Source organism: Pezoporus wallicus, unplaced genomic scaffold, assembly GCF_028554395.1.
Source record: "Pezoporus wallicus isolate ANWC-B61680 ecotype Strahan unplaced genomic scaffold, APGP_CSIRO_Pwel_v1 scaffold_6362, whole genome shotgun sequence".
Taxonomy (NCBI): domain Eukaryota; kingdom Metazoa; phylum Chordata; class Aves; order Psittaciformes; family Psittacidae; genus Pezoporus; species Pezoporus wallicus.
Window position 1 is genome coordinate 289,012 of NW_026637663.1, and position 26,935 is coordinate 315,946.

General features: G+C 39.4%; 1 protein-coding gene across 9 annotated transcripts in view; it reads right to left on the bottom strand.

Moving 5' to 3' along the window:
- Positions 1-1,261: 1,261 nt before the first annotated feature.
- The window catches only part of LOC130597904 (SAM and SH3 domain-containing protein 1-like), a 535,467-nt gene continuing 509,793 nt past the window's right edge, over positions 1,262-26,935 (bottom strand). For all 9 annotated transcript variants that reach the window (XM_057406828.1, XM_057406827.1, XM_057406830.1 and 6 more), the window contains 10 exons: positions 23,211-23,282; positions 20,853-20,996; positions 18,577-18,712; positions 17,469-17,638; positions 16,157-16,366; positions 15,324-15,474; positions 12,549-12,662; positions 5,119-6,248; positions 4,419-4,550; positions 1,262-3,631 (listed from right to left, as the gene is read on the bottom strand). In XM_057406828.1, the coding sequence (XP_057262811.1) occupies positions 3,371-3,631; positions 4,419-4,550; positions 5,119-6,248; positions 12,549-12,662; positions 15,324-15,474; positions 16,157-16,366; positions 17,469-17,638; positions 18,577-18,712; positions 20,853-20,996; positions 23,211-23,282 (2,520 nt within the window). In that variant the 3' untranslated portion in view covers positions 1,262-3,370. The remainder of the gene's footprint in view (positions 3,632-4,418; positions 4,551-5,118; positions 6,249-12,548; positions 12,663-15,323; positions 15,475-16,156; positions 16,367-17,468; positions 17,639-18,576; positions 18,713-20,852; positions 20,997-23,210; positions 23,283-26,935) is intronic.

Sequence of the window (26,935 nt, forward strand, 5' to 3'; positions counted from 1 at the left end):
CAAACTGCAGGACATATTGAGTACTGGTATATTACAGCTACTTACATCATTTAAGAACAGCAAATGGAGAAAAATAAGTTATTTAAATATTGATTTCATATACAGAAAGTGCAACTTTGTTAGTTGTTACATAACTTGCTTGACAGTTTTGATTCCCCAGAGTGTCAATTAAAGATAAAAGTATCTTGGACCAAAAGTATTATTTATTTTAAAAATAATACAGTACAACTACACAGCTGTGACTTGGTGAATCGACCACTATTGCTGCTCTTAGAGATGATGACCTGTTTGAGTAATGCAATGTTTGATGCTTCCAATCATGCTCCCAGTTTGCATTTGAAGCCAGGCTCATAAGAGAACACAGGGAACTACGGGCATTGTTGCCATCCAGGTAGTAACAGAGGGTTATTGATGGAAGCTCATGGTTATGACAGCATTCAGTAATAATGTGGGCTTGCTGCTTCTATTCTTAAATAGCTGTTTGAGTTACAAAGGTACAATGGATAAATACTTAACATCGTTAGCCTGAGCAGAGCAGATTAGGATTCCAGCAGCAGGTTTCCTTTGTGCTTCCCAAGAGCTTATAAGCAAACTTTTGCTTAGAGCACTGCATGGTTGCAAGATGTAAGAGGTTATGGCTCTCATACTTCACCGCCTCACCTGCTCAGGGAACGCCACAGGTCCCCGAAACCATAGCAGGGACGCTCAAACAATGAGAAGCTTAAGGCTTTTTTAGATTAAAATATCAACTAAAATTGTAAATCAACTAAGACCACAGAGCACAGTCTTAAAAAGAAAAACAAAGCAACTATTAAAATTCACAAATCTCAGACTGCTCACTCTGGCCCTGAAGTGAGGTTCCCTGGGCTATGTAATCATTTTAAAATCATTTTAAACACAAAGAGTGTTTGGCGCACAGGTTCAGTTTATTCCCGTAATTGTCCTGCTATTAAGAGAGAGAAAGGTAATTAGTATGAGAGAGCTTTATTATGCAACTTGCCTTCACTGCAATGCAAGGAAATTTGTTTCCTTTTTTTATTGCATATAGCCATTTTGGACTTTTCCCTTGCTCCAGTATAGCTGCTGTCTACTTCTACTCAGTTCTGGCCCCTGCTAGCAACCTCAGGAAGTCTCAATACTCTTTCCATCTCCTGCGTACTAATAGTTGCCATGTAAGCCTCAGAGAGGAACAACAGACAAATCATCATTATTAAAATGACACTTCATTTTTTTTTTTACTTTTTTTTTTTCTTCATTTTCTGGGTTTACACCAGCTGTGCAAAACATCTGTGCTGTGTGTTTCCTGATGCTGTCATATTAGAACACGCTGATCACCCACACACTTTGCTTGAGAACAAAAGCTTCGGTTTTCCTTGAGAATCACTTCAAGTTACACCAATGAATTAATTGCCTTCACATGAGAGTGTGTGGTAGACAGTGGTGAAATACAAAAGGAGGCAAATAAACCTAACACCTACCAATTTGACCAGAAGACAAGTTACTTCATATCTGTATTAAAATGCATAGTTCATCTAACTTAAAATATGACCATGAAAGGACCATATTAAGTTAGAAATCATGGAGTAACCACAGTTTTGAATTCATCAGTCTAAAAGAATTTTATCAGGAAAAGTGTCATTAGTCCAGTATGAGGCTGGGATAACTGAAGCACCAAATCATTAAGTTCCTTGTCTGGGTTTATACAGTAAGTTGATGTCAGAACCGATACTGGAAAGAGCCACGCTTCCTGGCCTGTGCCCAGGTTTCTATACTCTCCCCCTTTACTGGCCAAAGTAAGCTTGCTCTGTCCTTCCATGGAGCCTTTGCGCTACAAGAAGCTGAAGGACACACCATATATAGACCACAAAGAAAAATCTAGTTATGTGCTATTCATGCTAATCTGTATTTGGTATAGAAAATGTGTACCCATATAGAAAAATAAAATCTGTCATTAGCCACATATTTGAATGGAACGTTTTACATGGATTTAGGCAGAAAAAACATCATTAGAGCACGGAAAAATGGCTCACCACATACGCCAGAACAATGCTCTCTTTCAGTGAGAGGTAATATTTTAACACAGTCATGAGGGATATCAACTGCCATAAAAATCACAGTGCAATTAATAAGACTATATATAGGGGGTTTTCATCTATGCAATGGAATTACCGATCTGAGGATATCTATGGGACACAATTTGCTTTTCTGATGCATTTTATCTCCCACAAGTGAATTTTCATTTGCAGAAACCCACTGTTAGGAATCGATATGGTCAGGATACCAAGTCAAAGCTGCAGCATAATGATTGACAATATAACACAGTACACAGAATATGATTAAAATGAAAAGCAGTTACATATATACAAGGCAGTTTATCTTGTAACAGTTTAGTAAGAACAGTAAATGCAGACTGTAGTGAACAAGAAGTTAGCCTGACAACTGAAACCTAGCATAACCCTGCATTTGTAAAAGCATCTCTACAACACAGAAGGTGTTATGATGAGGCATTTTATAGAAGCTACGTTAGCTGGAAATCACCCTAAGTGCACCTTAAGGGTGACAGGTTGAAACAAGGCTTGGGAAACATGAATACAGGTAAGTGAACACTAGGTAACTGCTTGAAAGCTTATTTTAAGGCAAATAAAAAGCTGATTGCTATAAAGCAGTTATAAAAATGACCTCAGCTCTGTACAAATGAAAAGAAGCATTCTGACTCTCCGCAGGTTACTTGCAGCAGAGTGACAGAGATGGACCACATTGAAAACTAATTCCAGTCCATTAACTTTGGCCTAGCTAAAGGCTTTGTGGCATATTGGGACCTAGACCAAGCAACAGCAAAGATGACCGGGGGAGGCTGTGTTTAGCTCTATACTGTTAAAATAAACAAAAGGCATTTTCCAAACAGCTTCTACTGGAATTTTGCACCTTGGCTTGTGCCTGTTTAGGACTCACCCAAGGTACATGGAACCTGGATGTATAGAAGCTCTCCATCCTAAGAAGCTCTCCATAGAAACAGGGCCTATTACTAGTATTACTTTCATAAACTTCAAGAAAAATGCATGAGGGTCCCTTAACTCTGTGAAGCTGTCTGATTTTCAGGCCAACCCTGTGCACTTTATGAAATAAGAATACTTTAAAGGGGAATGAGAGTGGATGAAAGTACCACATCTATGTTACCTGGTGGTTGCTTCTTTTCTTCTTCAGTTGCCAGAGACAGCAATAGAAACATTTCATATCTTTCGAAGAAGATATCTGCCTGTCCTTGGGAGCCACTTCATCAATCACTTTAGCTATGTGAAATAATTAGAGCAATACTGGTGCAGGAAGAAGCAGTGGATTCTCAACCAGGCAATGCCACACTATGGAGCATTTAAATTGCCTCTGGATCAAGAGGTTTGAAGAGTCTTGCCGCTGCCAGAAGCTTGCTTATATGCCTTTCCTCTGTGATGCCAGCTTCCTGAAGATAAGTTTGTGACAGAGAAGGCACTTTCCTCAGTGTGTTAAATCCTGCTTCTGTGAGCAGGCTGGAATACATAGGTAGACCAATGGAAATCAGCCAGTCAGATACAGAGGAGATAAGTCCTGGGGATACAGGTTTTCGGCAAATTTCAGTGAGCCCTCCACTTGGAATCTGGGCAGTAAAGAAAAAAAAAAGAAAAGAACTCTTAATGTTAAACATAACTGCGTGCTTTACAGCAAGTCTTTTGTTTTTTTTTCCCCAAACTGGTAGAATTGCATAGCAGACTTTTCAACTTGTCTCATGTCACATTTGTCAGTATGAGACTGGTGTGGGTAGAAAGGCTAAGGTCACTTGGCACAGAAGCAACAGCAATATCCAGCTCCTTGGGCAACTGTCATGTGCCATTCTGAATTAGTTTGAGATCAGTAAAAAATAGCTAGTGACAAGACTTTCCAGGGTGATCCATTTAATTTCTCGTTAGGACAAAATAATACCAATTTTGCCTACTGCCACCTCAGACAGACCAAATCCTTTTACAGAAAGCCATGAAAGCTTTTGACAGTCTTCCCCTCCTGCTTTTGCTAAAATGTGGGCAGTAACACAGCTTAAGAAACAAAAAGGAGTGTAAAACTTTTCAGAATTCAATACATAAGCATTTAATACATACCACCCTTAATGAGCAAATCTGTTAACCACTGCTTGCGGTTTACTTAGACTACTATTACTCAGTCAGGAGAGAGGACTATCCACTCTCCTTTCAACTATTAACTGTCACCCTTTGGGACAGGGGGAGGTACCTCCTTCCCCTGTAGTATCCCTATGTACACTGTAGTACCTGCTGGGTAAACACAGGGAACGCTTTTGTACCAGGACTTCACAGGTGTCTCCCTTTACCAATAGTCAACCCTTTTTGAAAGTCTGCTTATAAATAAGAAACTGTGTTTATGGAAATACTCACTGCCATGCGATGCTGCTTTCTCAGCTGCTTTACCCGGATTTGGTCCATGTTTGTAGCAACATCCTTTTCAGGCTGATCTAAGTCTTCAGAGTACCTCTGTACCAAAGCCTCAGGAATGCCACAGCGACCATGCTGAATGTTCCCAGCCAGATGCAAAGGAGAGAGGACAGACAAAAGAAGTGTATCAATACAGACCAATCAAGGCAAACATAAAGGGAAGTGCAGGATGGGAGCAAGAAGGAGCTGTCCTCAAGATTCCATGAAAACCGAAAAAGCAATCTCTAAAGGAAGAACTGGGCATTAGGATTCCTTCCTTCCTAAAAAGATGTCGTAATCACTATGCTATGAATTCGGATTTTCTTGGAAGGATAAAATCTAATCATGCCTTACTTTTCCAGTTCTACTTCCCCCCACTGGCCAAGAAAGAGACATTTCCATGTGCAGTGCCACCAAAGTATTGGTGGCCTGAAAAGACAAAGGTTCAGAATCAGTTTGTGATTTCTCAGTAACCCTATAATACAAGGGTTACTTCAGGCACAAGGCTTGATAGTAAAGAGAAACATGGTTATAGAATGCCTAATGTCCCAATGATACACGCTTTATCTCAGCTGGTGAGTCACAAGAATACAACAGAAACAATAAATGAAAGACTAACCCCTGGAATGCTAGTAGAAGAAAAATGTTGATGTACTCCACTTACCTTGTCAGAGTATGGTTCTTCAGTAAGATCAATCTCTTCGGACTGCAACTTGTTTTCTATTACCATTTCCAGATCCATTCCCCTGCTACAAGAGGTTTTCCTCGCTGAAGCAGGACCTAGTTTTATCACATGCTGCTGAACACTAGCAGTCTCTGGGAGCTCGGACAGCCAGGGTGGAAGTGGGCTAGGAGGGGTACTGGGCTCCTGTTCAGAAGATGTCCTATGGGCAGGTACTGCGTGACAATCAATGGGAGTGGATGAGCTGTTTTTTTTTACTGGCAAACATGGTGCTTCTAGACTTGAACGGTTCCCACTTGGGATTGTGGGAGGATGATATAATCCATTAGAAAGGCGTTCTCGGCATTTTTTGGCAGGGACGGGTGGTGGCTGAGAAGGATTTTTTGGTTGCATTCTTGCCTCATTTGTGCCTTTTTGCTCAGCTTCTAGACCTCCCTTGAGGACTGCAGCATAATCAGCCCGTGCAAGGTCATGCAAGCCTTTACTTTGTATTTCCAGAGGCGTCCTTGTAAGATGCGTCGCTAAGGAAGGCTGAGCTTCACAGTTTTTCAGAGGGAATGGAGCAGGCTTTCCACCTGCAGTCTCCATTACAGAGCAGTCCAGTTCCTTAGCTCTTCCCTTCTGAGAACTAGCAGCTCCTTTACCCTGCTTAGCCATCAAGTCATCTATGATACAGTTGCCTCCACGAGACTGAGGTGGCAGGGCAGAGCCAGTTGCCTTTTTCGCTATATCCAGTGAATCCTGAGGAAAAGAACCTACTTCCTTGCTAGTGTCCTGTAGGTTAGTATTGGACTCTCCCTGGAGATCATCCAGTGAGTGAGATCTTGGCCATGTATCTACATCCTGGGGGCCATCCAGAGTTTCATAGCTCCGACAGACGGCAACCGGTAAACTCCGACGGTTCTTCTTCAGACCCATAACAGCTGGAGGTTGGACAGAGCTCTTCAGAGCACGATGGCTCAATCGGCTGTCTTTCTCCTCTTGCTGCAGAGTTTCTATTGACTTGGTCAGTGGAAGTGTAGGATAATTTGATAGCTGGCTTCTGCTGAAGTCCTTAAAGCTGTGCTCACTTGTTGATTTTGAGGGCAGAAGACAGGTCCTTCGAGTTTTACCTAGAAGCAAGCAAATCACAATCCACCATTAAAAGTACTCACAATCTGCAGTGTAAATAACAGATCACTTCTAAATGCATTTGAAACAAAATTATTTACTTGCTTTTTCATAACTCTAGATATACAAGAACTCGGTGCCATTTTAAGCATATAAATTTGTGAGCTTCAGCTTTAAGGAAGAACTGGTAAACATGACCATGCAAAGAAAATTCATTTGGAATACTTAATATCCTTCCTACTCCCCAGTTTGCAGGGATTTGAGGTTTAGCTCCACCTTTTTCAGTGTAGAAATATCCTACAGTTAGAACTGATACCTTATACCCATTACATGAACCCTTTCGTTCATGTAATGAACACAGAGAATATAACTCAAAGGACATACCTCTTTTTTCTACTTTTCTAATTTGTTTAGGATATGGGTAATTATGTTCACCTTTTAATGAAGTTTACTAGATTGCTCAGAAAAGCCTTTTTTTAAAAAGAAAAGCTCCAGTTTATTCATTTTAATTACCAAGTGTGCCAATGTTATTTCATCTTTTAAATGAGCAGCAAACTATTTGCAATGGCAAACCAGAGAACAGAGAAGTGTTAAAAGACTGGTTTTGCACCAGTCCCCTTGTGAAGTTACTTTTAGGGACAGAAGAATTTTATTGAAAAAGGGCTTATACTAAGAGACGGAGAAGAGTTTCAAAAGGGAGTTTCAGGTGTGACTGATCTTAGTGTTATTCTTATGTCATAGTGTTTTATTGAAGTGGAAGGTCTTAAGAGATGTGGTGTTTTATTATAATCACTTAAGACGAGATGACATGAATCAGTATGAGCAACATATTCTTCGTAAGCTTTATTTTGTATTTTTACAAGATAAGCATCACTGATTTTGAACAGTGAATTCCATCAAATCTGCTTGACAGAGAAATTCTGACCAAAGGGACAGAGCTCACTGGAGTATTCATTAGTATGAAATACAAGGACATTTTTCAAATACTGCATAAATTATTTAATTTTCTTTTTAACAAGACAGAAGTAAATTTGTCTCAAAGCAGATGACCTCTCAGAATGACATCACATCCTGAACAGTTATTGCTTTAGGGTGACAGGGACACTTTCCCCCATGTACAATAAGTGTTCTAAAATCAGGATAAAGCTTTACATTTCTTTTTGCAATGGGGAAAAAAAAAATAAAAATACACCAAACCCCCAATCCAACAGATTTGATTAAATGGTCTCAAAAGTCTGTAACAACAAGTAATCAATAGCTGCCAATTAAAAGACCAATTACTTTGGTGATCTGAGTAATTTTGCTAACTTCATTGGAACAAAATTAACCTGGTGCACTTTTAAGCAATAGATGCTTTCTTCTCATATAGCTCACCTTCAAAGCTTTATCCTGAAAGAAGCTCAATGTTTGAGTTTTTAATAATGTTCACTCCTCACTTTGAATACGAATGAAAGAATCTGTTTAACACCAAAAAGAAATAGCTTGCTTTCTGACTTTCTCTTGCCTCTTTATCTGCTCAAGGAGTTTAAAAAACAAAGTATCCAGAAAACCAGTACAGAAAATGGAGGTTACATTTAAAGAGAAATGGAAAACATTTCCCTCAAAAAATACTGGTCACATTTACTGGTATGTCAGCAAGGTTATTCCATCGAAAATCAAAGTGAGCCTGCAAGGATGATTGCCAGCACACACGAACTCCTTTCTCAGAAGCTGTATGGTTCACAGCTCAACCCAAGCTAAATATTAACATTACCCCAAAATGCTAATAAAGACACATCACACATTAAGTTGGCACCCTTGCTACTACGTTGAGTTCAGGTAGCTCAGAGAAGCAGCAGAAAGACTTCTCTGTCTGCACCTTTCCATGGTGCTAGGCCACCACTTTCTGAAAATAACTTACAGCCACATTAAAAAGACATGTTTAAGAAATGTTACATTCATTTTTTAGTGCTTTTAGGCACTAATGTCAATATGTAATAAGTGTGGAGAGTTCTCTTTTCATTATTTGTATTTGCCAGTACATGTCTGACTTGTGCAGTAATTCACCATACTGTCTGGGGCTTGCTGTTGCAGCTCACATAACAGAATTCATGAACCTCCTTTTCGATCTGAAATAAATACTTAGGGGATATACTGGATTAGGAAAGCTCACTCAGGAACCTCAGCACTGAAAGGAAAGTTGTGAGAAATGCTACTGCTGTGCAGTGCAAGCTCTCACCGAAGCCACAAGGGTAGCCAGTAAACAACATTAGTTTGTTAAGAAATAGGATATGATTGTGTAAAGCAAGTAGTCAGGGAATGGAAAAAAGAAGAGATGGGGAATAGAAAAACAAAGAAAAAAAAAAGTGAAGAAAAAAAGGAAAGAAAAATTTTGGAAAGTGAAATCTTCAGTTAATTCTAGCCCTGTTTGGCATAAAAATACAAACGTAGAGAGAATGGGATGAAGTTCACAACATTTTGTCTTGAAAATGTATAACCCAATATGCAATCTTTAAGCTCTCTGCTTCAGAATGGTTTCAAAACAGTGCTAGGTTTAATGCTACTGTTTTGTACAAGATTTGAGAACATAATTTCTCTTACACAGATTTAAATCAACAGCAGTATCAGGAATGCAGCTGTTTTCTAGCTATTCCTTCTCTCCTCTTGACTACCAAGTGCACCTTCATTATACTTCCGAGGCATTAAACAAAGAAAACAGACTTTTAAATATGTTTTTAAGTTGTTTTCATAAAGTAGAGAGCTATATAAACAATGTCCACAAATTTAACATTCCCTCCCTTTCTCAGGGAAACAAAGAAGAAAAAGCCTACAATGGTTAATGTGTATAGCTAGTAAGGCTTAAAACCTTTTTAATGTTAGCACATTTTTATAATAATTCGTTCTTATGAATCCTTGGTACAGATAAGCAGTCTAATAATGCCTTTCTTAGTGCTGTCAACTAGAGCAGCATCTTTGATTTAAATGCGTGCAGAATGACACAGGTGTAATGGTGAAAACTAAGGTAACAAAGGTGGTCTTTGCACAAAACAAATGGAAAACTTTTATTGTTTCCAGGTTCAGTTCAAGCTACAGTCATACTTCAACTCTTTTGTTTAATGCTATGGTGCAGTTTTGTTAGACAAAGCAGTGTCCACCTCTCATGGTACTTGTTACCAGAATACAGAGAAGGAATTTATCAATTTCCTGTCATCATCTGCCTCAGGAGAAAGGAGATTATCTTGGGGAGTATTTTCAGAGGTACAAGAATTACAGCTAAAATTTTCAGTGTTTCTCTTAGCATCTTTTTTCTGTATGGAAGGTTGTCCTCTGAAATTTAAGTACTCCAAACCAGACGCAGAACATATTCAGTGGTCTGAATTAACATCATTTGGCATTGCTTTCTGTGGCTATATTTTGCGTGCATTTGAAATAACGCTGTTGACACAACAAAGATGATGGCACAGAAGACAACTGTAGCCTCATTGCTTTTGTTTTGTTTTTTTTTTTTAACTGATTACAAGCTAGCAGAAATGCACACTACATTAGGCAATGTGGCCACCTGTTCTGTTGCTTCCTTTTCTCACTAGTTAGCACTGAACACTTAAGTGCTTAGGATGCCTACTTGGCACTATGGAAATCGGGACTTCAGTATCTGAACAAATCAGAGTGCACCCTTATCCCACCTGATAAAGCCATGGTTTGTCTGCTTCTTCAGCTTTGCATACTGCATGCACAATTCTTATCCCTTCACATCCCCTCTCCCCTTAAATAAGCCATACAGCACAACAAGAAAAGGTTCAAAGACACCAGGCATGATCAGGGACATGAATGCCCTATAAGGAATAAGAACTAGAAGGGCGCTGACATGGGAAGGAGTATGACAGAGGTCAATACAATAGTTAACTGGTCTAAACACTGTTAGGATGGAGGTTCTATGGAAGACTGGGGATGTTCATGTTTCAGGAAAATGGATGAATGCCAGGAAACAGTAGCCAAATTTTTAAGTCCTTAAATGATTCACTCCCCAAGAGTACCCTGGGAAGCATCAAATATGCTTGCTCTACTCCTGTACTATTCTCTAGCTATCTGCTTTTGGCCAGTCCTCTGAGAACTAGATTTCCGATATGGTTTCCAAATATGTTTCAGATAGACAACGCTTGCACACAAAACAAGTACAATAACTGCACCATTGTCAGAAGTCTAGAAGAGAGCTTGCTCTCTCTGCCTTGTTTCAAACCAAGGACTGGACTATATGGACTAATAGTCTGATCATGGCTGGTTGCTGTCTGCTCTTACGTTCTTCCTAACACTGAATACATCCCGAACTGTATATTCCTTGCTCTTCGTAAGTTGGAATAAAATCACAATGGTGCTCTAAGTACATTGTGTATACTTATGAGAATACCCAAATATTTCTGCAGTGGGACCCAGAGCAGTACCTGTAAAAGATACACATGTGCCACTGCCATTGTACATAGCAAACTACACTCTAACAAAAATGTAAGAGCAACTCTGAAATCTTAGAACTGATGCCAAATGGTGCAATATCAGCCCAAAACAAGGCACTATACTAGATATCAAAATACTATGTATAACCACTCCCCAGAAAATCTGAAGAACCATTTCTTCTCAGAATATATTTCCCATTTATGAAGCACAGTTTATTATTGCTGCTCTGCTCATTGGGATGTTTATACTAGACAAATGATTATCCTTATTTTAACGGATGAGAATCCAATGTATTTTGAAAACAATATGCATATAAACAACTATGGTCCATGAACTCTGCAAAGAAGGCGTAGCACATTTCAGATTAACCAGGCTTGACAAAAATCTCTGAATGAATCCCATACCAAATGTTCTTTTCATAATGGTTTTCAAAACAAGCACTAAATGCATTTGTGAGCAAAATGATGCAGAAATGCAGCAAGCCATACATAAAGAGCAATATAAAAATTATCAGTGGTAGTTTACATTCTGCAAAACTCAGATAGAAATATTAGTTTAAATTTAATAGTAAGTATCTAAGCAGACAGGCAATGCCAATTGCTTTCTAAAGATTTTATTATATTGTTAAAATAAGGAAAATGCACAGGCAGCAATTTAACTTCAGTGCTACAGCTATCATTATGATGGCACTTAAGAGATAAAAAGGGAAGAAAATTGTCACATATGCCATATATTTAGCCATGATTATATTTCAGCATGCCTACTGGACGGAGATTCATATTCAAGGAAAAAAATTCTCTCTGCTTTCAGGAATTTAGCATATTGTTGATTTCAGCATTCAGCCCCAAAGCAAATGGCAATTTTCTTCAATAAATGGTTATTTCTGAGTGGCAGACTGACAGAATATGCACGTACTAAGAGAAGGACCTTTAGCTCATATTTTAAATGGGAAAAACAGCCGCTACAAGGGGTGTACAGTATCTCTATTTATTCTGTTGTTTCTGTTTATGATGGATGTTAGTTATGAAACCAGGCGGTCCGAGGCCAAGCCATGGCTCAATTGCTTGGGCTGATAATGCCAAGCTCAAACCAGTTTCATGTATTTTAATATTTCATTCCTAATGACAAGATTACACCATCCTTCAAGTAAAGCACACTCAGTCAGCACAACAAACTGATTTCTTCAGAAATCATAACATCTCTCATGGTAATTTTTCAGTGTATCACCTTTCACTGGTGCAAGATAAGGCAATGGGAATTGATACCGTAAGCATTTTTTTCCCCATAGTTTATTTCCTTGCCAACTTCTCAATTAATTTAACTTGCTAGTGTTCATACACTGAAAAGTCCTAAATCTCTGCAGTTGGCTTCTGATCACAGAAGGCAACATGCAATATAAGCAAGCAAAGATATGGCCTAAAACAGAGAACATTTTTTCTAAACATTTTTTGTATGGGTTTTGCTGAAATCCTAATCTCAGTGGAGTTTACTGATTTCTCCATTACCAGCAGTCCCCTAGACATGGGCTGTTGGACTGTAAGTAGTGCAAGCCTCATGAGGCACAGCTGCACGACAATATGACAGGGATTGGAGAAGGCAGAGAATTGCAGTGAGAGTGCCTGTTGCTATATGATCACAGAAGAAAGATGATTTCTGAAATGTGATCCGATTCCTACCAATGCAAATAAATAAATTAGAAACAACAGCAATGAAAACCAGTGGCTCAAGCCAAGAGGAAAAAAGGCAGTCAGAACAAAGAGGAAAGTCAAGTGTGAAGTAGCCTGCGTTAGCTAGGAACAGAAGCAGAAAGTATATGAAGATATCTACTGAAAAAAGGCTGCAGGGATTACAAGGCTCATTGCTGTCACCATTACCATTCTCCAGGTTTTCATTGCTTTCGTAGCAGCCAGAATCCCGAGGAGAGCATCCGGTTAGGCCTTGGCCTTCAATGAGAAGTTTCTCCTGAGATCCTGACTGGTCGCTGTTACCTAGAGGATGTGAGAATACAGTGAAAAACAGGCAAACAGAAAATCTGGCTGAACTTTTCCACCTTCCATTTCCAACACCATTATCCTGTGTGTCCAGAGAAAGGCAATGAAACTGGTGATGGTCTAGAGCACAAGTCTTAGGAGGAGGGAGCGGGGTTGTTCAGCCTGGAGAAAAGGAGGCTTAGGGGAGCCTTACTGGTCTCTACAACTACCTGAAAAGAGGTTGTAGTGAGGTGTGTTTCAGTCTCTTCTCCCAAGCAACAAGCAACAGGACAAGAAGAAATGGCCTCAGGTTGTGCCGGGGGGCACATGACGGGGTACTTATATTGGGTATGAGGAAAAATTTCTTCACTGAAATAACTGTCAAGCACTGAAACAGGCTGCCCAGGGAAGTGGTTGAGTCACCATCCCTGGAGACACTTAAAAGGTGTAGATGTTGCTTAGGGACATGGCTTAGTGGTGGACATGGCAGTGCTAGGTTAACAGTTGACTTGATCTTAAAGGTCGTTTCCAACTTAAAAGATTCTATGATTTTATGATCTTCCCTGTTGTATTAATTGTAGCAGATCACTGCTTTAGAAAAGAGGGAGCATTAAGAACAGCCATCTCAAATGTTGGAAACATTCATCCTGTTTAGTGAAGAATTAAGCAACAGCCTCAGCACAAGTGTGAGGGAGCAGTGTGACACACAACGAAAGCAGAATGGACTGCTTGTGCACCTCAGCTGCCTTGGGGCCAACTCCTGCAACTTACAACTGTGGAAATTTATTTAAAATGATGGAGTCAAAGTTCTAAAACTTAAAAAAAAAAAAAAACAAAAAAAAAAACCAAAACAAACAAACAAACAGACAGAGAAAAAAAAACAAACACAAACTCAATGCCCAAAACAAAGGGGAAAAAAAAAAAAAGCACTGAAAAGAACCAAATCAAGTAAAAAAGAATAAAATTCTAACCCTGACCTACTTTTCAGAAGGGCCAAGAGGAAGGATCAGAGGTAGGTCTCACAAAGTTAGATGCTGTCACCTAATGAAGTGGAAAGGCACAAGGGAGAGACTAGTGGTAACAGTTCCTTCCTTCCTTCCTTCCTTCCTTGGTCTGCGCAAAGAGTCAGCACTCAAGTGTGGTTCACCTAGGCTGCACAGGCTGGATTCCAGGAATTTACCTGGATGCAAGATAGAGTTTATGCTGTGTTTTTCTTGTCCTGCAATAAAATGTCAGAAATGGCTACTCCAGTTCCTATTCTCAGCACATGAAAGGTAATTATGGGGTGGAACTAAATGCTGCCCTTCCAAGGTTGCAGCTGTCCGGCCCTCGCTTCTCTTTCTGCTCGTCATCCTGACTTGGAGTTGGAATTTATACTTTCCAACCACCACATCGCACAGTTCTTCAAGTTTTCAAACCAAAATTGAAGTGCCCTAAAAAAATCATTACTTCAGGGAAGCGAGTATTCTAAGTAGGCCTGCAAATAATGAAGAGAAGCTCATATTAGGTAATGAAAAGCTACTCTGATGTAAGAATCTAAATCTGCAACCGCAGTTTTATTGAGGGGTAGAGGAGGACAGAGAAAGTGTGGATGCCTCTTCGGGAAATGAAATGAACAAAAAAGCTATGTGTCAGTGAAAGCTCAGGCCACACAGCATTGTCTAGAGATACTAACCACACATCTCTCTATAACAGAATTAAGCATTGCACTTAAGCATTTAATAACCAGGTGTTTAAATTGCTGCTATGGCAGTTTAAGCTAAAACACAGGATTCACTCACACAATCCATTCCACTGATTCTGTTCAGTGCAATACTGAAGTTCTTCTGACACTTAGGTATAAAGGGGCAATTCAGTACTGTCTTAGGTTGCTGCAACTAGGTACTGAGTGCATCTAAATTTCTGTCTCAAGCTACGCTTGTTTTTCAAATGAATCTACTCTACCATGACTCTATCATGACTACTGTGTGGATGGTACAGCCCCACTTTCTCCTGTGCAGCAAAGATGCCATTGGATTTGACTGCCATGGCTGGGCTCTGCTTTCCCTCATCTTTGCAACCACTTGCTGGAGAACATCTGTACAATAGGCAGAATTGCACTTCTGCCCCTTAGGTAATTAGGTCACTGTCTTCTGCTATTTGCTCTTGACTTACATTTTGTCCCTTTACAAATTGCTGTGTTGTTATGCGTACAACCTGAAGCTACTTGTAAAATCCTGCAGTTCACAGTCCAAGAACCATATGTGCGTGCAGGTAAAATAAGAGAGTTTAATTCACATTTTTAATTCACATTACCCTTCTCCATGGCTCTCTGGGCTTAGATCTTTTTCTTACCCTTGACTATGTATTCTTTCCTGTTCTTCATGCCTCAGCTTCTTATTTTCAGTAGGTTATCTCAGGATTTATTCCTGAATATCAGTATTCTAAAACATATGTGTTGTTCATTTGATATCACATGAGTAAGTTGGGTAGCAGGGCTTACATGAACAAAAGTATTCTGGCAGAACAAATACAAGTCTTAAGTCACTCTTCAAAAATCTACATACTGTTACACAGAATTACCCTGGAAATAACTAGATTAGGGAAAAAAAAGATCAAAATCCTGGACCCAGTTTTCTGCTTTAAGAAGTTTACAAGGTTCTTGGCAGAGCTACTGAAAACTTTAAAAATCCCACGTACTATCATACTCCTGTAGCAGCTCCACTGCTGTGAGGAGAACGGCTCTGTGCTCAGGATCTCGGATGTTCAGTTCATCCAAATCTTCTTCCTCTAAAAGCTTAAAGGTATCTAGATCTTCATATCCATTGAACAGAAAAGTGGGCATGTGCTCCTGCGTAACAGGGAAAAAAAAAGGAGAACTGTAGGACAACATATTTACTTGACAAAGATACTAGAAGAGATATTCATAACCAATAGAAAAAGCAGTAGTTTAGCAAATGCAAACCAATGTATAACAGCAAAATTATAGGATTATAGCTTGTATAAACACTGCTCAGAGTTCAGGGAGGTAGCTGTTCCAGAACCAGAATGCTCACATATTTTTGTATTTGGAATGCACTGTATTGAATGGCCTGGGTAGCATGCTATCCAGACTCACAATATGGCACAGCTCTGTATGAACGAGAATTACAAAGGGTGAATGACTGCCCCACTTGTTTATCCCTTGCTCTTCTGAACAGAAATATGGAAAAAACATTCCTCTTTAAAAAGATGGTTACTACTGTCATTTTACACTTTTTGCTTGCCTTTGAAACGTGGCACCTAGTAGCCACGCTATGCAAGGATTTACAGTCTGCAAGTGCATGCAGCCGCAGCACTTCATCAAGCCTGACAGGCAGTTCTGCCTGGCCTCAGCAATTTTCACTCTGCAGCTAGCACCCGGTTCTGCTAAGTGGTGTCATGATCCTTCAGATTATGAATCTGGTGTGCAGCAGCTTTCAAAACAGTAACTCCAAAGGCATGGCCTCTTCCCACAAGTAAAACTGAAGGGTAAACAGAAAGAGAATTCAGACCTTTAAGTTGATGCGATCCAAGAGATCCTCAACTGACTTGGGCTGAGGCGGTCTGCTTTTCCGGCGTCTCCTGGTGGGCCGCTTTGGCTTCTCTTCCTCTTCATTTAACACGTCCACATAGATAAATTTGAAAGTGCCAACTTTGTTGTTCAACAGGCCCATCCAAGTGCCCATGGGGGGTTTGCTGATTATATCAATAATGTCACCTTTCTGCAGACCAAAGCAGCAGGAAAACCATTTAGGTATGTTCTCTGATGGATACTCAAGCAAAAACCCCACTTTGTCTTATAATTTCATGTACACAGAATGGACAACACTCTATAGTTTTCAAAAGGTTAGCCACAGCTCTTGCAAAAATATCTGATTGTACTTGTTTTACAAATGGGAGAAAAAGGTATTGGCATGCCTAAGGCCACAGAGCAAGCCAACAAAAGAACCTGGAATGGACCCCCATTGTCCTGATTCACAAACCCGCTTAGACCCCAGTCATGCATCACTGCTGTTTCACACAAATGTCTCTAAACTGTGCAATATCAGAAATGGTGCAAATAACATGCTCAGTGTATACAGACACAGCCTCACTTCAAATCTCCTGAGGAAAGGAGGTGTATGCAGAAGTAACTGTGCAACACTGCTACTTTTCCTGAATTGCTCCTGACCATAACTAAGAAATGGACACACAAGCGTTTTTGTATCCTTATAAAGAGATTACTGTATGTACATTTAATAGGAATTACCTGCCCACAGAATTTTAAATAATGAACTATGGAGTCAGATAGTTTGACTTGAATACAACACAACTAAAAATAAAAGCTGATATCCAGAAAAATTAAAGGGGGGTGACAACTCACAGTCAGCAAAGTAATTTAACATTAACTCAAAAGAAGTTGTATTAACTGAAGTGCCTTTAAGAGACCCTATGCGCAGATGCATCCACATTTTTAACATGGATTCTGAATTTTTTTCCATTGATGGATTAATTCATTGTGGCAGACAAAGTATTTTTCCAATCTCAAAAAAAAAAAGAAAAAAAATCCTTGCAAAATGGAAATGAATTTGTGCACATTTTTGTTTTTCCAGAAACTAAAGACACAAGTGTCTTTCCCTCCATATGCAGAAATACTGATACTTACATTCTATAACACTTTGATGTAATTCAAGCAAATCTTAAATGTATCAGAATAACACAGGTTAAAAGGCTTCAAAAAACACATGTAAACTCATTAAAATCTAAGACTTGCGTAGTCTTGCAAAGAGCTCTTATTTTGCCAGAATAAATGCTTGACCCCTTCAAAAGAGATACGGCTGGTACCTTGAGCTTCAAAGAGTCTGTATCATAAGGACTTGGAGTAAAATCAGTGTGAACCCTGGCTCTTCCACAAAAAGGTCCTCTGTAAGGAGGCTCTTCATCATCACCGTCTTCTGATTTCACGCTCTCCCTGTTGCTGGTTGAGGAATCTGTTGTGCTCACTGTCTGACCACCTGGTGAGAGACACAGTATCAATCTCTAATAAAGAATTTCTTTGTGAGGAAGGTTCAGAAAAGAAAATGGAAGCAAGACAGAAAATGGGTCTTCTTTCTAAAAAACCTGGTAATCAAAAGTTCTTAAATGCTGCTATATAACTAACTCTCCCAGCATGTGAACTTTGCACTCCTGTTTTGCCAGATTCAGCTCCTCAATATGTAACTAAGAAGCTGTTTAAATGGTATCTCATCAAAGGAGATGTCATTTCTCTGAGAAGTTTTGCCCACAGAAAAGCACAGTGGTGTGAGTAAAATAAGCTCCGAACCCTCCATGAAGTTCCAGAATCCTCTCATTTCCAAAAAATCAGTTTCATGGCAACACTCCGTATCGATATTACAAAACAAAGAAAACCAACCAAACAGACAAAAGGCAGATGATTTTCAGAAAGCACTTTCAGTTATTTAAAAATGGAGCTTTCTTTTCAGTCCCTATCCCCCACCCCCCAGTACATTGTTGCTATCTATTGGTCAGTAACTCACAGCGAAGCAAGCTTATTTCATCTGTGTAGCACTTAAGCTCTATTTTGCGTAGAGACAGTCTTGGCCAGAGAGGTTTTAAATACTCATCTAACTAACTAATGAGACAACCTCAAGGTCCCTCTGGAGGGAGGGTGGGAAGCCCATCAGGAGGCCCAGGAGAAATCTAATGTTTAGAAAAGCCTGTTTACTAGTGGCCAAGGATTGTAATTTTCACTCCAATCATTTCTACTATAATAGAGAACCCAAAACACCCATCCAGAAAGCAAGTGCTTACAGTTCTTTGTAAACCCTTAATGACTAACCCATCAGCCCTTCTAACTTTTTAACCACTGCTTCAACTTTCTCTGATTCTGCTTATTGCAGAGATCTCTGTTCCTTGAAGCCACACAAATGGAGCAACACAATTACAAACTTACTCATTGAGCTCTGACCACTTAAGGAACTCCTCAGGCTCTCTACTGAGCCACCGGCTTTCAGCTTGGGTTTGTCCAGGGAGTCAGTGTCTGGAGGGGGTGACTGTGGAGAACCCGGCATGACCCTAGGGCTGGACTCCTGAAAGGGATTGAACCATTTCAGTTTGGTAAATGAACACAGGCACTGACAGGAGCTGCTTGTTCATCTCCAAGGAAAGAGATTCTGTTTTCTTGCTTTTTACCAGACCTTCTATGTTTATCTGCTTATTTAGCAGTACTCAGCTGTGGCAGAAACCCAACTTTATTATGCATGATAGCAGACACAGGAGCTAACAGTACACTCTGAAAAAGCTAGCACTCTAAATAGAAAGAAACATTAAGCACACTCCCAATTCAAAGTTTGTTAATGATGTATTTTTATCAGCAGTACTTGCAAAACAGCTAATGCCAAATTCAGCTTTCTGAATCAAGACTTTATATAAAGATGAACACAAACAAATCAGGCAGCGCAAGTAAGACATGCATCAATGTACTTCTTTTTTTTCAGTGAATTTTTATCTTTGCTCATTCACCTTGAAGACAAAAAATGATTAACCAGAAAACACAGCCTGTGCATAGTATAAATACTCATCAACATAAATGCCTAAATATATAAAGGTTTTGCTGCATGTGTAATAGGTGAGGCAATTTCTCTTTTCATTCATTCAAGCATTACCGGAAATCAAAGAGTCTTTCAAAAAACAAATTCTGTCAGCCTCTGTGAAGCACAGTTAAAGCAAAGCAGCAGATTTTGTGGCCAAAATACTTGTGCTTGGGATTTTTTCTGAATGTAGAAAGAGATACTGGCACATAGTTTGAGTCATGATGCCAGAAAGGTACAAATATTCTAAACCAACTGTGCCAAAAAGCTTGAAAACAAAAGAACTGTAGCTTGCACACAAGAAGAGGTTTTGTGGGGATTTGCGGTCATAAAACTTTCAGATGGAAGCTATTATTTGCATGCTGCAGAATCATCAGAGAAAAAAAGTCATCCCAGCATATGACTTCAGAGGTCAAGTCAATCTCAGAGAGAGCTACAGAACTGTATTGCTAACTCACTGTAAAACGATTTCTCAAGTGTCCTTTTCTTAGGCAGTCTTTGCAGAGGGGGACTGCAAGGCAAGTCAGACACCAAAGCATCTTTTTATCAATAACAAATCATGTGAGGCCTTAAAATGTTTTTATCTGTAAATTTAAATTAAATAACCGTAACTGTAGCACTGCCGTGGTTATGAATCAGTATGACAGTTCTACAGGAAAGAGATTCTAATGTTGCAGAGCACTGCATAAAACTGCCCACGTTCCAGCCTGTCTCTGCTGTCTCCAGATTCTGCAGTCTATGGGGTTTATTTTTAATGTTGCAGGCTGCTCCGTTTACCAGCACTAACGCTTTGCATTAATACCAGAAAGCAGATCTGCTGGGGGAGGACACCCTTCCCATTCTCATTTCTTTACGGCTTGCAGCATCCCTAGTACGAGCCCACTTGGGGGCGATGTCAGCCAGAGAGAGCTCGGCTTTCCCAGCTATTAACACGTTTCAAGTTTGGTTTGATTGGCAAGATTGGTTTCAAACAAATGCCGAAGAATTTTTGACACTTCACTGAAGAAAAGGAATGCAAAATATACCAAAACGGAAAAAGACAGCAATTGTTCCCAGGCCACTGAAATTCAAAGCCTAATTTACAACTAACGTACTTCAGGTTTGTCTTTAAGAATATGCCATAAAAATTTGTAATGAAAGAATACTAGGAAAATCTTCTGTGGGATGTCCCTTTCTGACTACATCGTGCATCTGTTTTAACAGGCTGCTGTAGAGGGAAACTATGATGGACAAAAGATCTATAACAGCAGAGAGGAACCATACATGTGAAGTTATGCTGAGAATTTAAACTAAGGTATAAATTGGATATTAAATATATTACTGTGACCCTGTGTCAAAGACCGGTTCCCTTAATAAACAATGATAGATAAAGAAATGGAAATAGAGTGCAAGATGTGTAATGCCATCAACCACGGGCTTCTGCTGATGAACTACTTGAATGAAAATCTGAAAATGCATTTTCATGGTTTGACATCTATAGGAAGCCATTTCACAGTAAGGGATTTTATAAGAACATTTAAATAAGCCATACTTCACATTCTTGTTAGAATTATCTTCAGAGATGCCGTGAAGCATGGGAATCAGTATTGATTATCACTTCTACACTATAAAAGTGGACTCCATTGCAGACCTTACATACCTGCTCAGACAGAGAGCTGCTGTATTTTTTAGACATCCTTTTCTTCATGGTTTCTTTTACAGACTTCACCTTTTTGCCCAGAGATATACGGGAGGCAGAGGGGGATTTGATCACGTCTTTATAAACAAAGTCTCCTTCTTTGCCCTGCAAAATACAACAGGGTTTAAGCCTATAAAACAGAAGAGCTATTTTTTTCCTCAGTCACCAGTCACTGCAGAGACCTTGTGCAAGCTACTGTAAACAGTCCATTGTAACATACTCCTAAGGCCTGATTTATAACCTTCTCTTGCAGCTACTGTTTGCACGTATGCTGTGGTTTGTTAGGATGGCTTTTTGAGTTTCAGGTAAGGATTTGACCTGATAGAAAACTCCACAGTTTCAAGCTAAGACTTATACCTTGTAACAGGAGTAAAGGTACCCCGAGATCCTAGCCAAATATATGTGTGTGTATATATATATATATATATATATATATATATATATATATATATGTATATATGGATACCTGCATTCGATTTCCCAAATTTACTTAAAGAGGCATTCAGTTAACCTCTCTTGATGCCAGTCTCCATGGTTTTAGTGTAGAATTTTTTTACTCTCTCTCTCTATATATATATATTTAAAAAAAAAACAAACAAAAACTACAACAAAAACCCACAACAAAAAAGCTTCTAAATCCATCAACCATGGCAGGAAGTAACACTTGCACAGCTATTCTTAAGACATCCAACAGGGTACTGCTGAACTAAATTAGCTGGTCCATATATAGTGGATGACGAAGGCCCGCTGCTTTGAATACATTTAATCTTTTCTAAACCAGCTTAAGATACCCAGCATTCACTTACGCCACAAGCGCACATGAAGAATTAACATAGATCAGTTGACATTTTGCCAAACTCACTTGAGTGACTCAACCCTTACTCAGATTGGCCAGGTGGCATGTAAAACATGGTCTTTCGTTCTATAGTGTGTTGGGAACCACAGCAACGCAGCAATATTAAGAGTTACTACCAGCACCTTCCATTGGCAAGGGTACACCAAAAATCACAATGCAAAAAGGACCAAAATCTGTTTAGCCAAATCAACTGACTACTGAATTTGGCCCCTGACTTGGTTCAATAACCTTTCTGAAGACAATTCAGTTACTTAAAATGACAAACCTTAAAGTAAGTGTACACTGTATTCTACACAAAGATTTATAGCTTCTTTCCTAAATTTATGTATGCTTGCTACTTTACTAAAGTTCTCCAAAAAAAGTTTCTCTGAAATTCAGCTGATACTTCATTTCTGACAATTCTCCATTTTTTCCTTTAAAAATTGTTTGTGTTTACAACTTTGGTAACTTTTAGTCTTTTGGCAGAAATTAAGGACAGCTTTTTGCCTTTTATTTTTGTAAAAAACCTTCTACTTAATGGACTTAAATGTTTAAAGAGAAAACCCCTTGCTCTATATGCATTATTCTGGTGCACTGCATCTCTCCCACTACTGATGCTAGTAGAGAAAAATTTAATTTATGATGTTAAAAAAAATAATCAGAAAACCAAAAACAACCCCAAGAAACAAAATATAATGCTGGCACACAAAATGTTTCACAATTTAGACTTGATTTAAGTGAACAGAGAAGTTATCGGCTCCAATGTTGAAACAGAAAAGAAAATCTTATGTGGGCAAAAAGGAAAAAATATGTTGGCAATTTCATTTGATATGATGTTCTGTCTCATTTCTATTCTGTTATTTTTGGCTGCAGGCTGGCCAACAGTAACACTGGGATCAACATGAGTAACATAAAATGGAATTAATTCTCAGGGGAAGATTTTTTTTTTATTTTATTTTTTTATAACACAAAGAGGTCTGAGATCAGTTGTGCAGCACCCAGCACAATGGGATCCTGGTCTACTCCACAGCTCTTAGATACAATGACAAAACAAATAATAAATCTCTTGCATAATGACTTCCACCCAAATAACTTGCAGATCTTCAGTGAAGGGAAGTTTGCCTCATCATTCCAAATAGTAAATATTTTTACCAAGAAAGTATAGTAATCATATGTTTTGCCTGGGGTGATGCTCTGAGGAAGTCAGACATAAGAACAGCCCACAGATGTACCCCCAGATCTGCACTTTGATCACTTGTTCCTGCCTTTTTACACATATGGTATATAAATACTCATACACACATGGATATGGGCGGGTATGTTATTCTCAAAGCTAAGGAAGCTTGAGGTTAGCAAAGATACTCTACTTTCTTGGATTCCCAAACTGTTATTACAGACCTAAATTACACTTCAGTCTACAATAACTCTATTGCACATTTCTTTTTATGCTATTTCAAGTCTGTACCTTCTTGTCTTAAACTTACCATTTGGTCAGAACTGTTTCCAATATGAAGGGAACGATTTGTCAAGTCAAATCCTCCAAAGCTACAGGTTCTCTGTAAAAAAAAAAAAAACAACAAAACAATGGATACAGTTCTGTCACAATTATTAGCTCACTGAAAAATCTGTGATTTGGGGAACACCAGTGAAAACAGAAATGTCTGCAAAAATGGAAACAAACAAACAAAAGGATGGGAAATTATAAATCAAGAAATTGGTTATAAAGCCATCTGAGTCATTTGCCTTTTCCAGAGACAATTCCTTGGCCTAAGGTCTGCTGCTGTTGAGTCATCTATTGCCTACTCTTCTTTTTAAAAAGGAAAAAAGACCTTTTGGTCTGAGAAAACTGTTGTTCTTATGCATCAAGTTTTCCAGGGTGCTGGCAAATCCACCTCAGCAGTCCCATCTGCCTTCATAAATGAGTCCACAGTAGCACTGAAACAGAGAACCACCAATCTTTTAAAGCACTGAATAACCTACCTTCTGGGAATACCTCCATAGATTCCATTTCCACTGAAACACAGGGAAACCCTAGAGGCCTTGTAGGGCAAGCCCTTGGTAAGAGGAGGGAAAAAACAGTCTGCCTATCCATAAGCATTGTGTCCCCAAAGACTCAGCAAGCCCCAGTTCTAGATTAGGTATTTACCGTCACAGTTCTGGTGGTACAAAGCAGTTCTGCTACTTCTGGGATAAAGTATGCTATGTTTACAATGCCACAATCTCCTAATGGAGTGACTCAGTTTTGGCTGAATGCACAGATTTAGTTTATTTTGATCATTCTGAATAAAACAGGAAAATCAGCACTATGATACTGCTTCCTTCCCAAGAGCAGAGGGCCACCAAACTCAGTACAGTTGCATTTCCACCGCTAACCATCATTTAATTGTGGTGGACGAATCTTTGCTAAAGCATTGGTATTGCTTTAAAAAAGACCAGACACGGGGCTCTGAGAGAATGCAGCTTTTGCTTTGCAATCACAGAATAGCTTGGGTTGGAAGGGACCTTCAAAGGTTATCTAGTCCAACCCCCTGCATTCCAAAAAGTAAAACCTTTGACTTTATATCAGGCCACTGAATAGCCAGCTCAACAGTACTCAAGTACCTAGCCCTGCCAGAAGCCTCACAGGGCAATCCAGGAAAATGAAGATGCAACAGTTACAATTTACTTGCATAACTTCAATTCTGGGCTCTGAGTGTGGGTGGTAAGACAGGCAAACGTCTGAGTATTCTCTTCAGGAGGCAGAAGATCAGGTACTTGCAAACTGTAAGTTCTTAGGGACTGAACTACCCAGCAGAGTAACTTCAAAGATATCTTAAGACTCAACTAAGTGTCAGATCAGACCTACAAAGGACTGCCTGATCAGTACCATGAGTCTGTACTTGGAAGACAGTGAAGACCCACCACCTGAGAACTACCAGTCTGCTTCAACACTCTATTAGGAAGAAGCAAGCTCTATAAACTGTGACACTTAGTAAACAATTACATCAAGTAGTTCTATTAAAGTAAAAATTCTTCCTGCCCTGTTCACTGCTAATCAGCATACATATTAATAGCTTTTAAAAAGTTTTCTAGCTTCTATGTTAGCTGCTGCATACCTACAGTGCTTGAATAACAGTCTTTATATACACCACAGCTCTACTAGAACTCAAAGCCAGCTTTGTCTATGCCCCATGTGCATTAAAAATGAGTGCTGTGGTAAAGAATTTTTTTATGTGTCTTCTACCGGAAGGCAATGTGACTATGGCATAGCTTTTAAAAATTGTTTTTGGAAAGCATCTGAGACCAACCACAAGTAATAAGATCAGTTCTTAAAGCACAGCATGTCTAATTGTAAGCAACGTTGTCCTTCTCTCAGGAGTCCATTCTAACTAATCCTACAGTCTAAAGGCAATCGCAGCAATGAAGAGAGGACATCTGGAACTGCTCTGAGCAAGCTTGTCTGTCAAACCAGCCAGAGCTCCTCCTAAAGAAATCTTCTCAGATAGCAAATTGTTTGCTAGTTAAAAGCTTCTGAATAAACACACCTTAATGCAGGTGCTTATTGTTTCATTATAGATCTCCCCAAACATTTAATATTTAACTTCCGCCTTCAGATTCCAGTAGTGACCCTGGCAATACTGTACCAAGCAAAAGGTCTGTGGATGAGGAGAGGGATATTCAACGGAATGGCCATGCAATCAAAAGTATTATCCTTTTGGGAGAAAAGAAAAACTGATGCGATTTGAAAATTTCATGCATGTCCAGGTCACTGAAACAAATATAAATGATAAAAATGAATGGCAAGGCAAGACGGAGTGACCAATTCCACTGAATACATAGGCATTGCAGTTTCTCTGAGGTTGCAGCAAACAAACATGAAGCATTTCCAGGAAGAAGAAGTGACACTGGTTGAAGTTTGCCAGCTTTTTGTGGTTTCAGGAAGAAGTATGTTGAAAAAGCTAGTAAGAGCAGCATGCCTCCACCATTTATCCCATTCAAATGAGGCTGGAGGAGCCTCAACAACAGCAATAACACATCATGCATTTCTTCTGCGATTGTATCTCTTGTGAATAAATAAAAGTTGGCCAGATGGTTTTCATAATGAAATTACTATAGCAAGACAACTTATTAGAAAAACTGAAAAGCTTTTCTGTCATCTGTATTTACAAAGACAGTTTCAGAGGGTATTTTTAATTATGGGGCATCTCTAGCACATACAAGCATTCTCTTTTGCCTGAGATAACCCTATTGTACAACCCACAGAAGCATAAGTAAGATTTCTCTTATCATTGTAATATCCTTATGGGAAAATGATGTCTTCTGAGAGTACAATGATTGTGAAAATAAACAGTACCCTGTGAGCGGCAAGGCAAGCAGTCAATGCAGAAGAAACTGTGAAGGTGCCAAGAGGGAATACTCATGGTATTAAGTAGAAAAAAAAAGTCTATTTTGCAGCTGAAGAGCAAAAAGCAGACCAGGAAGGTTTGGTCCCCTCCCACAGATTATTCAAGGAGAGCAAGGCTGTGACTCTTACACTGAGAATACCTCACATCTGAAGAAGTTAAGCAGAGACCTCTCAAAATGAAATCTGTAGTTCAAGAGCAAAAGCTGTTTCTACTGCATTGTTTGCTGGAATAACTTGCTTAACATTACCAGTGTACTGCTCTTTCCATCCACGAAGGAGGGAACATATTTACATTGTCATCTAGACAACAGACTAGCTGGCTCAGCTTTGGAGATCTGGCTTGCCCCAAAGACAAAGTTCCTAGGAAACTCAGCATCATGGTAAAGGGAAATGTCAAAAGGGAATCATATAATCAGGAAGCAGCTTTGGATCTCTGGAGTTGTCAAATAATTTCCCATTGTACTGCACAATTTTCTTTATCAGCCACCCCTTGTTCCTTTTCCACAATGCTCTGAGGGAAGGTCCCATCTTCACCCCATGCTAGAAAGAAGGAGCAATGGCTAGGGGCAGAGCAGAAGGGGCACTTCTGGCGGTGGCGAGCAGCAAGCAGGGTAGTGTTTACATAATGCCAACCTCCTTGTTCTGCAGCTGTGTGTGTAACAGAGAATACAGTACTGGGTGGGTGAACTGATGAGATGCAAACTGAGAAAAGGAGGGCCAACATGAGACAACAACAGCAAGAGAGAAACAGCACAGTTGATTAAGGATGCTCTAATCCTCTGAAAATTTTCTCGGTAATCCCTTTAAAAGAATACTGACTCCCAG